The following is a 14355-nucleotide window of genomic DNA, read 5'->3' as shown; positions in this document are numbered from 1 at the left end:
CTTTGTGCTGACTTGGACCAAACAACTGCATTAAGTCCAAGAATCTGACAAAACATCAGCAAGCCAGCAATCCAAAATTAATAAACTATTTATCATCAATTTTCTGTGATGCAGGCTGTTCTTACTGCCCACACTGGTCAGCAGCAGAAAATGATTCAGAGTTATTGGGGCTCACTTACCACTACTCTACAATTCAGTGGCTTGCTGAAATCACACACACACACACACAAGCCTGATTGTCTTAAAGTTTCCAACATTTCCAATCATACAGATGCATTTCAAAAGAAAATAAGTGGAAAGTTTATTGAAAATAAGCTGTTTAGGGAAAGATGTTGAAAATCTTGTTAGGATATTATGTTTCAAAATTTATCTGGAAGGCTCTAAACTATTGTTGTCAACACTTATTATTTTTAATACGCAAAATTATTTTTCCTACATGATTTTGCATTGAGTTTATCCACTTGATATTAATCCATTTCCCAAGAGTATGGCTGGTATAATTAATTTAAATTATGAGAAAGAAAGACATACTAAAGAAGGGATCATAAATTTCTTTCTGTATTGAACAAAGGAAAAAGATTTGTAAAATAGAGCAATTCAGTTATTTACTATGCATCAGAACATTTGTGTTATAAGTGGCACACTGAGTCAACTCTTTTCATGAAGGGGAATGATTTTAACTCAAAGAGGAAAAAGAATAATTCTTCAGCTTTAAAAAATCATGCTGATTTCTCTTTCAATAACTTTGATGTATAGAGAAAGACTCCATTTTTGGAAAATAATTCTAAAAATCCTTAAAAGATAATTCCTTCCACTAAGAAACATTCCCTGGGTGACAGGCTGTCACTTCACTGCAATGCTCTACCAGAATTTATTTTATTTAAAATTAAAAGAATTTTTTTTTAATTTTTCAAAACAGTTATATTTTATCTTAATATAACCCAAAATCTAGATGTCTAGCAATGTTGCTAGTACAGTCAACAGAGATAAGGGCTTCCAGAGATGGGGGTTCATGAATCATGAAGATTCATGAACCTTTGCTGATCTCTGGCTTGTCAGAAAGCATTACATGTCCTCCAGTCACCCCAGACACAGACCACTTATTAAATTTTGCTACTTTAGTATTTAAATCAGTAAATAAAAATCTTAAAGAAAGATGTAGGCTTTATTTGAAGAAATGAAGTACCTTTACTCTTTATATCTTGTTCCTAAAGTTCACAATGCTATTAAAATTGCGTGTGCATTTCCAGTTTGAATCAAAAAATTTCAGCTTTTAGGTCCTGGCTATCAGTATGAATCTGTTCACTGAAGGTATGCCATACAAAACTTAGTGTTTTCTGACTCTGTAGTTTTTCTTGCAGAAACTGGTTGGAATCCTATCAATTTGAAACACCCTAATTTCACTTTTAAATCAGTATACCTAGCATCTGATAAAAAACTGTTGGGTATTTAAACATAAAAGACACTAACTTATATCAATAAGATTTGTTCCTAGATAAAGTACATTGAGAAATGACAAACACCTGTTTTAACACTTATTGTACTTCCCAGGGCAATGCAATTATTTCCAACACTACACATGTATTTAAACTGCAGTAAAGCAATTTTTGCTTTTATGAATTTACATTCACAGCAGTTGATATGGTTAGCAGCCATTTTACATTCTATCCTGCAGTATGAAACATACTAGAGTGCAATGCACTTGACTAAAAGAGAAAATTTAGCACATCAGAAATTAAAGCTACTGCACATGGGTAAGAGATTAACTTGTTTATTAAGGTAAATTAATTAGGTAAATCTGGTTTTAAAATCGCCTTCAAATAACGTATTTTAGATTATTTTAGATTATTTAGTCCACTAAGCAGGTTTGAATTATAAGTGTATTGTATCCTTTTGCAAAAAACCTTCTGTAGAATTCATTGAGGGTTCCACTCTAAATTTACACATCTGATCCTGCTTAAATTGTTATGACAATCTTGTTTACAAAGGAAATCTTTGAAGACTTAATATTTTAACAATTAGATACAGATGAGATTAGTGCTGTGACATCAAAAGGAAACAAACTCCTAGCATATTGCTGCACCAAACATTTCCCTGTGTGGAGCTGAGGTTGTCCCAAGGGGCTCAGGAGGGGCAGGAAGCCTCCACAACAGTACTTGGAGAACAGACAGAGGAGGGAGCCTTGTCTTTTTCTCTCTCCATCAAAAGAAGACTCAGAGGTGACATCATTAAGATTTATAAGTAAAATGTTGATATAAGCAAATGGAGGGATTTTTTTTTTTCCAAAAGGGAAGGTTAGCACATGGTGTGCTCTGCAGCAGGCAGCCTGCAGCACAGGGTACTCTACACACTGGCTGGCAGGTTGTCAGCCACGAGGTATTCCTCCCAGCTTTCCCTTCATGCTCTCTCCCTTTGAACTCACTCTTTAGCCAGCCTACAGTGTTCAAAGTCTATTTCTCTGTCAAGGAAAATAAAAGGCTCCCATGTTTTTTAACCTGCACAGCTTTAGAGACATCCTTCTTTTCATTTTATTTAATCATAGATAACTCATAACCAGTTTCCATCTGGATTCCAGCTATCTTTAACCACTAATGATAAAGTTATCTTGCAATGCCATTTCAGTTCCAACATGTATTGAACATCACTGCTTTCCTGGAGGCCCAGGACAGAATAGCACTGTTTTTCTCCAGGAGCAGCACACAGCAAAGGAATGTCAAAACCTTTCAATTTTCCTCTTGTGCACCATAAGCAGCCCTACAGCCTGAGTTGCACTCACACTTTAGATGCTTAATTTAACTTAAATTCATTCTTCCTTTCACTTAACTATTTTTCCACCTGTCAACTAGGAGAAAGTGCAGGTGTAGAAAACAACAGTACATTTAACCCCTTTCTTATGACATCTCATGAATGTAAAAAGCCCATCCTGATGGGGCTCTCCATTTTTATCTATTTCTCATTGTTCTAGAGGTCTCCTGAAGTTGCCAAATCAATATTTAATTTGAAGTAAACTTATACCTAATAAATCCATGGCAACGGATTTTTATAGAGTCACAAATTAACTGTTTTCCATGAAAGGGTTAATTGGAATGTTCTTATAATTCATGTTTCGTTTGACAAGCAGGCAATACCTCAGTCTGGAGTGCAACTATTATAAATGCAGTTCTTTAAAAAAATGGCTAACCAAGAAAGAAGTATCTCTCAGGCAATTTGGAACAAAAGGCAGCTTAGCAATCATGAGCTGCTTTATCTCCAGTAATAAATCATCAGAATTTGTATTTTTATATTCAGTTTTATGAGGCTTCTGTCTAAAATACCATGTGCTTGTTAATAGTAGAACTGTAATATCAATTGCAGCTATTCTTTTGCAAATTTCAATATGATTTTTTTAAAAATAGCCATGCAGGAGAATAAAATGACAATATTTGTTTCCTCCAGCCATCAAATTAATCAAGACATTTTAAAGAAATTAATTTTTTTCTTAACTCCAGGGCTCAAGTAGGTATCACATGGGAGATTCAAGTTCTTGAATTTTATATTTGAGCCTGGGGTATTTTGGTTAATGATTTAAATCATACTACCCATGCTTTATTCTAACACAAAGAGGCAGTACAGTAGTCTTTGCTGGTATCAATGAAGTACAATGGTGGACCAAAATGTTGCTGCTGCTGAAACTGTAAGCTGAGTCTTGGAAAGCTTTTATTAAATAGACTGATACTCTCCTCAGAAGTAGATTGCAATCAAAATAAACCATCTACACTTTGCCTGAAGTCAAGAATTAGAAATCTGTTAATAAAAGATAAAGCCCTTCCTCACTTCAAATACCTTTTAAATATTAAGTAACTTTTTGAAATAAGCAGAAATGCCAACAGATTGCATGTCATTAATACCCAGCTCCACACCATCCACTTTTCAAAAGTACATTTATGAGAATATTATACATGTCATCTGTAAAGAGCCAGCCTTTGGTTCAATAAACCTGCAGCAAACCATATGCTCAGCTCACTTAGAAGGGCATGAGAACGTACCTGTATTCCTGCAAAAATTTAAATACTTATTTCTAATAATTCCTTTTTAATCTAAACTGAAACTAGTTGTTCCTCTTTCTTCCACTTAGCAACAATTTCAAAAAGACAAAACTTAATTTGTCATTTGCAGACTGGTCTTGTTTTAAGGTAAACATCTGCCATTGACATTTGCCTTTTCTGAGTGTGATTTTCTAATGTAAGCTGGGTGCAAAAAAATGTGTCTGCAGACATGATGTTGCCAGGATCATGACAGTTTAATATGCTAATGACAGCATGCTAACAATGCAGTTTGTTTATGTCACTGATATTAATATAGTATCTGAACCTAAAACCACACAGCTGGTAAATGTTTCCATGTTTTGGTTTGTGGTTCTATGGGCAATTACAGTAGATGTTTAAAGTAAGTAAGGAAGGGTGAACTTCACAAAACTATATCAAAGTCCAGTTGCTTTGCCTATTTTATGTTGCTCAAATCCTGACTTTAAAAAGCATGACCAGAAACAAATCGTTTTAATTCAAATAGCATTCTTTCTAAATTAATAATGTACAAAATTGTATTACTGAAAAATTTATTTCTCATTATGCTTTCGAAAATAAGGAATTCATCCTCAAAGAATTCTAAATACTTAACAACATAATGAGCCGAAACTCCAGGAGTGCTCCTTTTGACACAATTATTCTGCCCTTCATGCATGGATACACACATATTTATGCTCTAGGTACTTAAATTTAGCATCCATACTTTGCAAAAACAATAAAACCCAAGATACACACTGAAATAGATACTTCTAACTAGTAACTTTCTTGATAGCCTAGTGGATGCCAAGATAAGGAAAGATTTACACCAGAGACTAAGAAAATGGAGGATCATTTGAGAGTAATAAAAAAGTAAATGGTGGGAAATGTTAACAGCAACAGCTGTGAAAAGAAATTAGAGAAGATTAAAAGTATAGAAGAGAACAATAATAGTAAAAACTCTTTAAAATTTAAATTGCTTCACAAGAGAGATTCTATAATTATGGTTTCTATAGGTATTTGAACAGTAACTGCAAACACAGTGAGGTATAGATACTTAAATTTTTCCAACATCCTAAGAACTTACTAATACTATAAAATCACAACCAAGAAAACGATAGCAGATCACAGAACTATATGAAGCATGCTGATTTTAACACCTACAATGACTTTTTTAGATTGTGAACAGAGTAAGTCACAGGCATACTGAGTGGTGAAGGCAGATGCAAAGATATTGGAAGCCTCCCTACACAGTGAAGCTTTACAGCAAAACTCAGTTTTGACCAAGAAAGCCTCAGAAGCAAGAAGAAGGCATATCTGTTTCTGTGTTTTATTATTGACTATTTCATATCTGTGGGATGGATATTTATATTTATATTTATATTTATATTTATATTTATATTTATATTTATATTTATATTTATATTTATATTTATATTTATATTTATATTTATATTTATATTTATATTTATATTTATTGCAATAGACACAGGTACCCCATGTTGGAGAGACTTGGAATGTTGGCAAAGGAAAGGGTAGATAGCTGAATGTATGCACACAGTGCACAGCTCAATACTGTGGCATATACATTTCCTTTATCCATAGTAAATCCTGCTCTGCAACAGAAGCAGCAAACTGAACAGGTAATAGTTGCAGCTTGGCAGAAAAATGGTCACATCAATAGCAAACTGCACATAGCAGAAAAGACAGTATTAGTCCAGTGATGAAACAAACATCACACAGATTCATCTGGATAGAAAGGCAAAAAGTGAAGTATGCCCCTCCATTTAGCAACATCCCAATGGGGTAAGTTCCAAAAGATAGCAGAATCTTCAATGAGCTTCTAGAACTGTATGGTATGAGAACAGGTATTGCATTCTGTTTGCATTTCAAGTTACTGTTCATGATGTCTCAGCCTTTTCTGATATGATCAACCCTACGAAACAGAGCTCCCAGTTCAGTGCGTATTAAACTCTAGAAAAGTTCCTTTTTCAAATGCACAGCATTGCAGTTCAAGGCTCATCTACTCACACAAACACCAGAAGAAGATTTACAGTCATTCACACAGGAAGTTAGCTAATAAACTACAGGCAAAATCTGGATTATTTTATCATAATTAATAATGTATTATGGTGATTAGGGTTTGGCTGAGAACTACCAGGCCAGCCTGAGCTAGTCTGAGACAAGTGCCAAATCTTTTGCACATGTGGCAGATGGTGGAAGCATTTGGGACATTCCTTTAGTATAAGAACTCTGTATTATGGGGGCTCAGATTCAATGCAACAGCAAAGTAGCTGAAGCGGGTAATGATAGAAGCACACTAAGTAGCATAAACTTTAAAGCTTTGGGTTTCATCCAAAAAAAAAAGGTGAAAGAGAAAGAATACTGCATTCAGGGGATGTGAGGGGAAAGTGGTTGTACAACCTATGTTGATCTCATGAAGGTGAAGAAAGTTATGGCTTATGACACACTGCACTAAGTTCTGCATGTATAGGGAGTGGAAGGACAATGTTTGAACTCAGTGGAGCTATATCCCCTTTTAATAGGGCTTACTTTAAACTTCCTTAACAGTTTTCATGAACATCACAGGGTGATTTGGAAACATTACAACCTATATTGCAACAAAATTTATTCTTCTGAAGAACATGATTCATTCTCTGTGCTTATATCTAATCTTTTTTGGCTCATCTTACTTTGAAAAAGGCTTTGAAATCCAAGAATTTTCCTCAAATACTCCCTCTACAAGTCCCAGAAGGCAAATGCTAGAGTGTAGAAGAAGTAGACAGGACAATAAATGAAATGTAATGTAATACCACTGAGACCTCTCTTAGCTATATCCCATGATATACCGGATAAAGAAAATCCATCTTCCTCTCTGATTAATTTCTTATGGTGACTGAAACAAGGTAAATTGGAAGGAATGGGCATTTATTAAAAAACAAAACAAAACAAAAAAGTCCAATTTAAAAAGTGTCCAATTAAAAAAAAAAGAAACCAAAACCAACCAAACAAAACACCCACAAACAAACAAAAAAGCCACCACTTATTGAATTAACTGTTGACATCTGATGCTGCCAGTGTCCTTTCAGCCTTTACAATTCCTTCACTGGAATAAGCAATTTGGCTGTACTACTTTCTGCAACAATGTGCTTTATGCAAGCAACATTAAGCCTTGGCTCATGTTGACTTGGCGAATTTTAGTTTTATGAAGTTCAAAGAGCAATTCAATGGGGATGAGCTCTCTCAGGCTAGGTTTCCAACATGGAGATCCTTCAATCTTTGCTTTTTGGAAAGATGTGGAGATACAGGTGTTATCTGTAACAATTTAGTGTCATCACACTGGGGACCTTCCTGTCTTTTTACACGATCCAGGAAATGAGAATCAGTCTGAACTTATAAATTTACCAGAAATGGCATGACCCTCAAAGATATCAGTCCACGTCTCTAAAGAATATTGTACTGCCAGCTCACAAAGAGAAAAAGTTTTAAAATATAAGCAGAAGATACAACTTAAGTTGTCAGAAAAAAACCCAGGTTGAATTTTCATGAACATGGGATTGCTATCAGCAAAAGTTGCTGCCTCTAGTAATGGGCAAAATACCAAAACTCTCCTGCTTGCTAATGTAAATCAGATATTTGCAGCATAAAATTTATTTTCTACCCAGAAAAAAGATGCCAGCAGAGTCCTTTACAACAGAAAGGCAAGGGCAGATCGTGCCAATTATGAAAAAGGCTTATAGTAATGATACCACAGAGAAAATGCATGTGTCCTTCACATATCTACTGGGATGACAGTGAGGAAAATAATCCTCTTTCACAGAAGTTCATCATCCCAGTGGCAAGACATAACTTGCAGCCTATTATTTTTTTTTCAGAGTAGACAAAAAATGATGCAAAAGGCTACATGAGATCAGATGAAATCTTAGGTACTTACATCGTTGTGAAGGAACAAAGCTTACTCTGCTGAAGTCTCAGTAATCTCTATTGCTTTTTTTCCCTGATTTCACATCATAAATGTGGAACACATTCTTGAAGATCATCATAAACAATTATTTTCTACCCACCACAGTTTTTTTTTGCAACCAGTTTTGGTAAGAATGTGTTTTATTATCATCAGAACTCATAAAATTATTTACATTTTTACACTTCCTAAACAACTTTTGCTTTTTCAAGGAATAGCATGCAGTTATATGTAAAAAACTTCCCTCCTCTGTCCATGAAGAATGATTACGTTTGAAAAAGTAATGTATTGAAAGGTCAGGGAATGCCAGGATTTGTCTGAATGGCCATAACTTAAATACCTTATGCCTGTGCATTATGACAAACCTTTCAATTAAATATTAAAATAGTATGGTCCATGAAGCCTCATTTAGAGGGTCTAGAAGAACATAGGGATCCAGTTTTCTTTCTTTGTGTAAGGGAAAGCAGTCATTACTTGAAGTTCTACTTCACCTTTGTAGCTTATAGACTCTGCAAATTATGTATGAACCCGCACACTGCACAGAACAAATACCTACATTAAGACAAATAAGTATCCAGTGTTTGAGTGGCATCTAGAACTTGAGGAATACTAATAAAAAGTAAAAAATCCCTTATTTTGGACCTTTTTTCTTCCCCCAGGGGAAATCTGCGTGGTTTGAAACCTGGGTGTGAATATTGCAGGGTGGGAAGAGCTCTAATAACTTCACTCCCAAGGGAAAAATGAGAGACATACAAAAACGTGGGCACTAGTGACGTTCTCTAATTACATGACTGCCAGCCTCTAAATTTTCCACCCTCTCTCTCACTTTGAGCATAAGGTTCCTGTTCTCACATACAGAGCTCCACAAAAGTCCCTCCTGCCCACATCTCATTTCTTCCTTCTGTTACTGCATGAGTTCTATCCAAATTATTTTCTTACACGCCTACTGCACACTTTCTCTGGTCTTTGCATCATGTCAATGCTTGCACTCCAAAGAACTTATCTGTGCTCATCTGAATTTCTATCTAAAATAGGGTTTTTCTGCAAGGTCAACAAATGCTCTCATGTCAGCTAAAGCAACCTTCTTTTTTTAAGTAACTGGTTTCCTAGATGAAAATTATGTCCCTGATCCTGATGCATTGCTCACACTGTTTGACCAATTCAGACTATTCCTGACTTATGTCACAGGCATATTTTCATCAGAAAATGTGAAAAGTAAAAATTATATCATACCTAGGTAAATATCCTAGAACTTCTTCAATTAGTATGCCAGGTTTATAAAACCAGAACCACTCCATGAACCTTTTCCCCCTTTGTGATTCAATACTTTTTTTCCTAAAAGAAACTTTATTTTAAAACAAGGGCATTCAAATAGACCCCATAACATTTTAGACTGCCAAATTTCACAGATGTTCCTTATCTCTATGATGTTCTGACCAAAACCTCAGAGGTGACAGCTCCAAGTTCTGCAAAAGCTGGTTTATGAATTTTTATTTCTCAGATATGATACAAGCCACCAATATGAATCTACTTTAAGTTTGTTTTTTCACACTGTACAAACAATGGGATAGAAGCCCAATTCTCACTTCTCACTACTTGCCGGTACTGCCTTCTTCTGATACTTGCAAAGGGCAAAACAAGGCGGACAAGATCATTGTTCTACCTCCAGGCAAATACAAATGTATGTTTTGAACCATGTCACCAGGCACATGCAAGCTGTCTGCTGCCTAGAGGCCATGTGAATTTTCCCTTTGTTCATCAACTGATAAGGCAACCTGTTGCAAATAAGGTATGGGCTTCTTAATATTTTCTCTTAGATCTACAACAAAAAGCTCTTCCTGAGTCTCGTTCCCATGTGAGAAATTTGCTTTTTTCCCCCACTCATTGTGGTAATTGCTATTTTGGGTGCTCAAAAAATTTGCAGCCTCACAAGCTTGCTTCCTATTCCTTATATGATATTTTAGCAAGTACAAAGGAAGCAAAATATTTATAGAGCTCAGACAGGTTTTTATTTAGCAAAGCACTGTTACCTGTCAGCATCCACAGTCACGTCATGAACCCCTCTCTGGATGACGTCTCGAGAGGCAGCAAGGTCTGGTATTCGGTTCAGACTTCTTGTATATAGGTTGAGTCCTCCATCTGTCATGTACCTGAAAATAAATTTGTGGTCAATCGGTGGGAAATGCAGCCATCTGGCAACATGTTTCACTTTATAGTTAATGGTCTGTGAAATTCAAATATTTAAGGTACAGGTTGTCTTATTAGATGGTAGACTTATACCAAATACTCCCACTTTATGTGCCTGGCATAGAGAGATTGGGTATCTGCCTGCTCCCTGGGATCACTTGCCTTTTTCTGTCATGGCTTACAGGCCACCTCTTTTACTGAAATATTTTTAGACTGAAGAAGCTCTCAAGTATGTTCAAAAGCACATTTTAGATACTGTGGTTTTGCCAAAAAATAGCACCAGATGCAAGAAAAATCACTTCAGCTTAAAAAAACCCCAAAAATTAGTTGCATTTATCCAAATGGGAATAGAGATTAGGAAGCCAAATTCATAGTCCCTGTTGGGATGCAATTATTCGGACATGAAAGAGATATTCACTGAAGACCTTACATCGATATTTAAGAATATTTGTATTGTGTGTTCCTTTTACTTGATTCTCCCCACATTATAATGCATGTCTAATGAATGAAACAGTGAGTATAGTGCTGTTTACTCACTAGAGAACCATTAAAAGTTTATGAATTAAAAGTACACCAATAATTTCTGGAATGTCTACCTACAGTTTGGTTATCTGTCTGAGATGTCTTGGCCCTTATAATGGAGCAGCATCATCAGCCTGTCTTAACCACAGGACCTCTCCATTATGTTCCCAAAGGACCTTTTGTTAAACTGTCCTCCCTCTAAGGCTCCAGTTCTTTCTGTTTCCCTTTTGTATTTTCTGATAACTTCAATTTACCAATAAAGTTAGCATAAATTTATTTTTGAAGGATCATGCACATGTATGGCACTGAACATAGAAGCACAAATATTCAGAAAAAAAAATTCTGTGCCTCACTGAACCTACTCAAAATAAAGTACAGACTTACTGAAACAGGTGTAGACCCAATGTTAGGTGTAGGGCCAAAATGATCTCCCAGAGTTTACTCCTGATTCAGTCTTTAACACAAGCTCTCCTTGAGCCATGAAATGGTGCCACACAAATGCACCTTTCAGTCTAAACATGTATGCAAGCACACAAACATTTAACTTTAGTAATTACACAGAATCCCAGGCACAAACCAAGGCACGCACACACACTGCTGCTACTCCAGCTGTTCTGTTGGCCCTCCCCCTGTGGTTCCTTCTGGGAGCAGATTTAATTGAAATAATCTATGACAGAGACCTGAGGGCCAATTTAGCAGCCTGGGAGCACCTGCCTGTGCCTCCTTCCCCGTGGTTGGGGGTGGCTGAACAGGTGCAGGCCTTGAGAGCAAAGCTGCAGCAGTGGAGCCCTGTGTGGTTGCTCCAGTCTGAGAAGGCAGCATGTCCTGGGTGGCAGACGGGTGAAGGCAGCCTCAAGTGCATTAAAACACAAATGATCCCTTTGATTATTTTCAACAAAACTCTGAGGTGTTTAAAGCATGGGTGAGATTCAGCCAGTAGTTTGGCAGTGTGTTTCTGAAGCCTTGGGATCTGGAGTTTAGAGGTAACTTCACATTTGTTTGCAAAGGTCAATTAACAGTCACATTTACATATTATATTCATCTTTTATTAAAGACAAAATTCAGACTTTTTTGACAGATGTTTTAGCTAGCTGTGAATTATCCAGTAGATTCCACAGCTCTAGAATTGCATATTAAATTTAGCTGTGGCTTGAATGCAATCCAGACTAAATGCATTTTTTTCCCCTTATAAGTAAGGATATACTTGACAAGTGCAACAGGCTTTCCTTGCACTAATTTCTAATTACTGCTGCACTCTTTTCCCCAAGTGATTAAAGTAATTAAACTGATAATGGAAGAGGCATAGAGGAGATAAGACTTTACATGCCTCAGTGAATCCTGAAATTTCAGAGCATATCAACTTGTTTTTAACATTTACTGCACCTAAAAATGTTAACTGAGCACAGAGCAACTTACTATCTGTTGAGTTATCCTTATTACAGATTCAAAGAAAATTCACATAAGATGACTATATTCACCCTTTAATATGATAAGCTAATTAATACAACTCATGAGGCATTGCAAAGGATTCCCTTTTTAAAAATTTTGAATAAAACCATGCATCTGTCAAAGCCAGCATTAATATTTCCTTTATGATAAGAGGTCCTCAGACATTAAAGTATCATATTTTCCATATGTATTTTCTCTTTTCTAGCACATAGAAATATGGCATCGTACTTGACAGTCATTAATGATGCGTTGTGGACAATGTTGTCAGCAGTGCTGTATACACAGATCACTGAAAAAGTAGACCAGGGAGATACAGGAATTGCTTTCTATAAAATGATGCTTTTCCTAGAGATCTATCTTTGGATGGTGCTTGAGATGAGACACTACTCCAGAGAGAGCTTTAATCACAGATTTCCCTTTAGGAATGTATCATACTCAATTTCATCCCCCACTATTCTCTAATCATAGCTATGCTTCAAACTAAGAGATTAGATTGACAGCAAGAATTCTAAAATTATAGAGTGAAGCAGTGTGGTGTGACATGACCAGGTACTCCATGGAACTTCTATTTAACATAGTGTTACATCAGTCAGCAAGCAGGCTTGAGGTGCCAAAAGCAGCAGTGAATAGTAATTTAAGTATGAGCAAAACTGTAACATGGCTATTCTTTTTTAAAGATGTTCTAGGAGGTCTAACACACACAGGACTGAAGTGACTTGTGTTCCTAGATCGCGATAAGAATTGTTGAATTTAAAACACACGGAATACAGCACCTCAAACTGCAGTACCACAAGTGATAGAGCAAACAAAAAAAAAATTGTGATTCTTCCTCCTGGATACACTAAAAGAGTAACTGGTCTAGTCTTTAATGAAAAGATATTGCTGCTGCTCAAATGATATGCACAGCTGAAAACCTACAATAAAAGCCCATTACAATGACTATGCTAGACAATATCTGAAGTGGAAACAGAAAGTCAGTGCTGTCAACAACTGCTTTTCATCAGCTGCATCCAATGTCATACATACCATCTCAAACAAAACATAAAAATACCAAAAGAAGACTTACCCCAGGGAAAGCAATGCAAACTGATGGCTCACAGGACAACCAGAATTTTCCAGTAAGTAATATTGAAATTCAAAGTTCACAGCAAAGTAATTTTGATGTTAAAGAAGAACAGAATTTGAAGGCAGCTGAGAGTATCACTGGCAGATTAGAGGTTTATTTTTTTTTTATATGTATATTTAAATTTTACAACTATAATGCAACTTCTGCTTGTGTGCCAAAATTTTTAGAAAAATCCTTCTAGTCCTACCAATCATGCATTAGTTCATATGGGGAAAAAGTGCCGCTTACCCACTGTTGATGTCATCAGTCCTCAGGCTTTTCCCAAGGATGTCCCCATCACTCATGTAGCCACCAACATCAGCTTCAGAGGATATGTCCAAATCAGCAGTTCCCTTCTCACTCATGTCAATCTGAGAGATGTTTCCAAGGCGAGAGACAGCAGCTCGGCGGAGTGGGGTGGTGTACATGAACCGAGAGGGGTCTGTGTGGATGAAGCGGCTGGCGCTGCTGCGAGGATAACCAGCACCCAAGGATGGAGCATCTCCCGCCTGCAGCCGAGGGCTGGCCTGCCCCAGCCTCCAAGTCATGGCGCTCGATCGGCTGGATAGGCTTGGTATGCTTCTCCCATTCACCTCAGTTGTCACAGTGCTGTCAAAAGTTGTCTCCAATGTGCTGCCAAACAGAATGGAGAAGTCAGTGAACTGTGCCTTCTATGTTTCTGAGAAATCAAGAAAAGTGAAGGCTGGAGGAAAGTAATTTGTTTTTAAAAACTCTGTGTGTATGTGCTTCCACCATATGCACACCTATGCCTGTATATGCCCTCAGCACTGAGGCCAGTCCTGTTTAGTATCTTAACAAATGACCTGGATGAGGGGATTGAGTGCCCCCTTAGTCACTTTGCTGATGACCAAAAGTTGGGCAAGAGTGTTCATCTGCTGGAGGGCAGGAAGGCCCTGCAGAGGGGTCTGGACAGGCTGGATCAATAGGCTGAGGCCAATTGTGAGAGGTTCAACAAGGCCAAGAACCAGGTCCTACTCTTGGGTCCCAAAAACCCCACACAGTGCTACAGGCTGGGGACAGAGTTGCTGGAAAGCAGCCCAGCAACAAAAGAACTTGTGTGCTTGTGACAG

At 36.9% G+C, this 14355-nt stretch overlaps 1 protein-coding gene across 7 annotated transcripts in view; it reads right to left on the bottom strand.

Annotated features, from left to right (window-relative positions):
• Positions 1–14355, bottom strand: part of NAV3 (neuron navigator 3) — a 468550-nt gene that overhangs the window by 92334 nt on the left and 361861 nt on the right. For all 7 annotated transcript variants that reach the window (XM_064701983.1, XM_064701980.1, XM_064701982.1 and 4 more), the window contains 2 exons: positions 13514–13897; positions 10032–10151 (listed from right to left, as the gene is read on the bottom strand). In XM_064701983.1, coding sequence (XP_064558053.1) covers positions 10032–10151; positions 13514–13897 — 504 coding nt within the window. The remainder of the gene's footprint in view (positions 1–10031; positions 10152–13513; positions 13898–14355) is intronic.

The sequence above is a fragment of the Zonotrichia leucophrys genome, chromosome 1A (assembly GCF_028769735.1).
Source record: "Zonotrichia leucophrys gambelii isolate GWCS_2022_RI chromosome 1A, RI_Zleu_2.0, whole genome shotgun sequence".
Taxonomy (NCBI): domain Eukaryota; kingdom Metazoa; phylum Chordata; class Aves; order Passeriformes; family Passerellidae; genus Zonotrichia; species Zonotrichia leucophrys.
The sequence above is the reverse complement of the archived record's forward strand: the minus strand, read 5'-3'. Positions and strand labels throughout refer to the sequence as shown.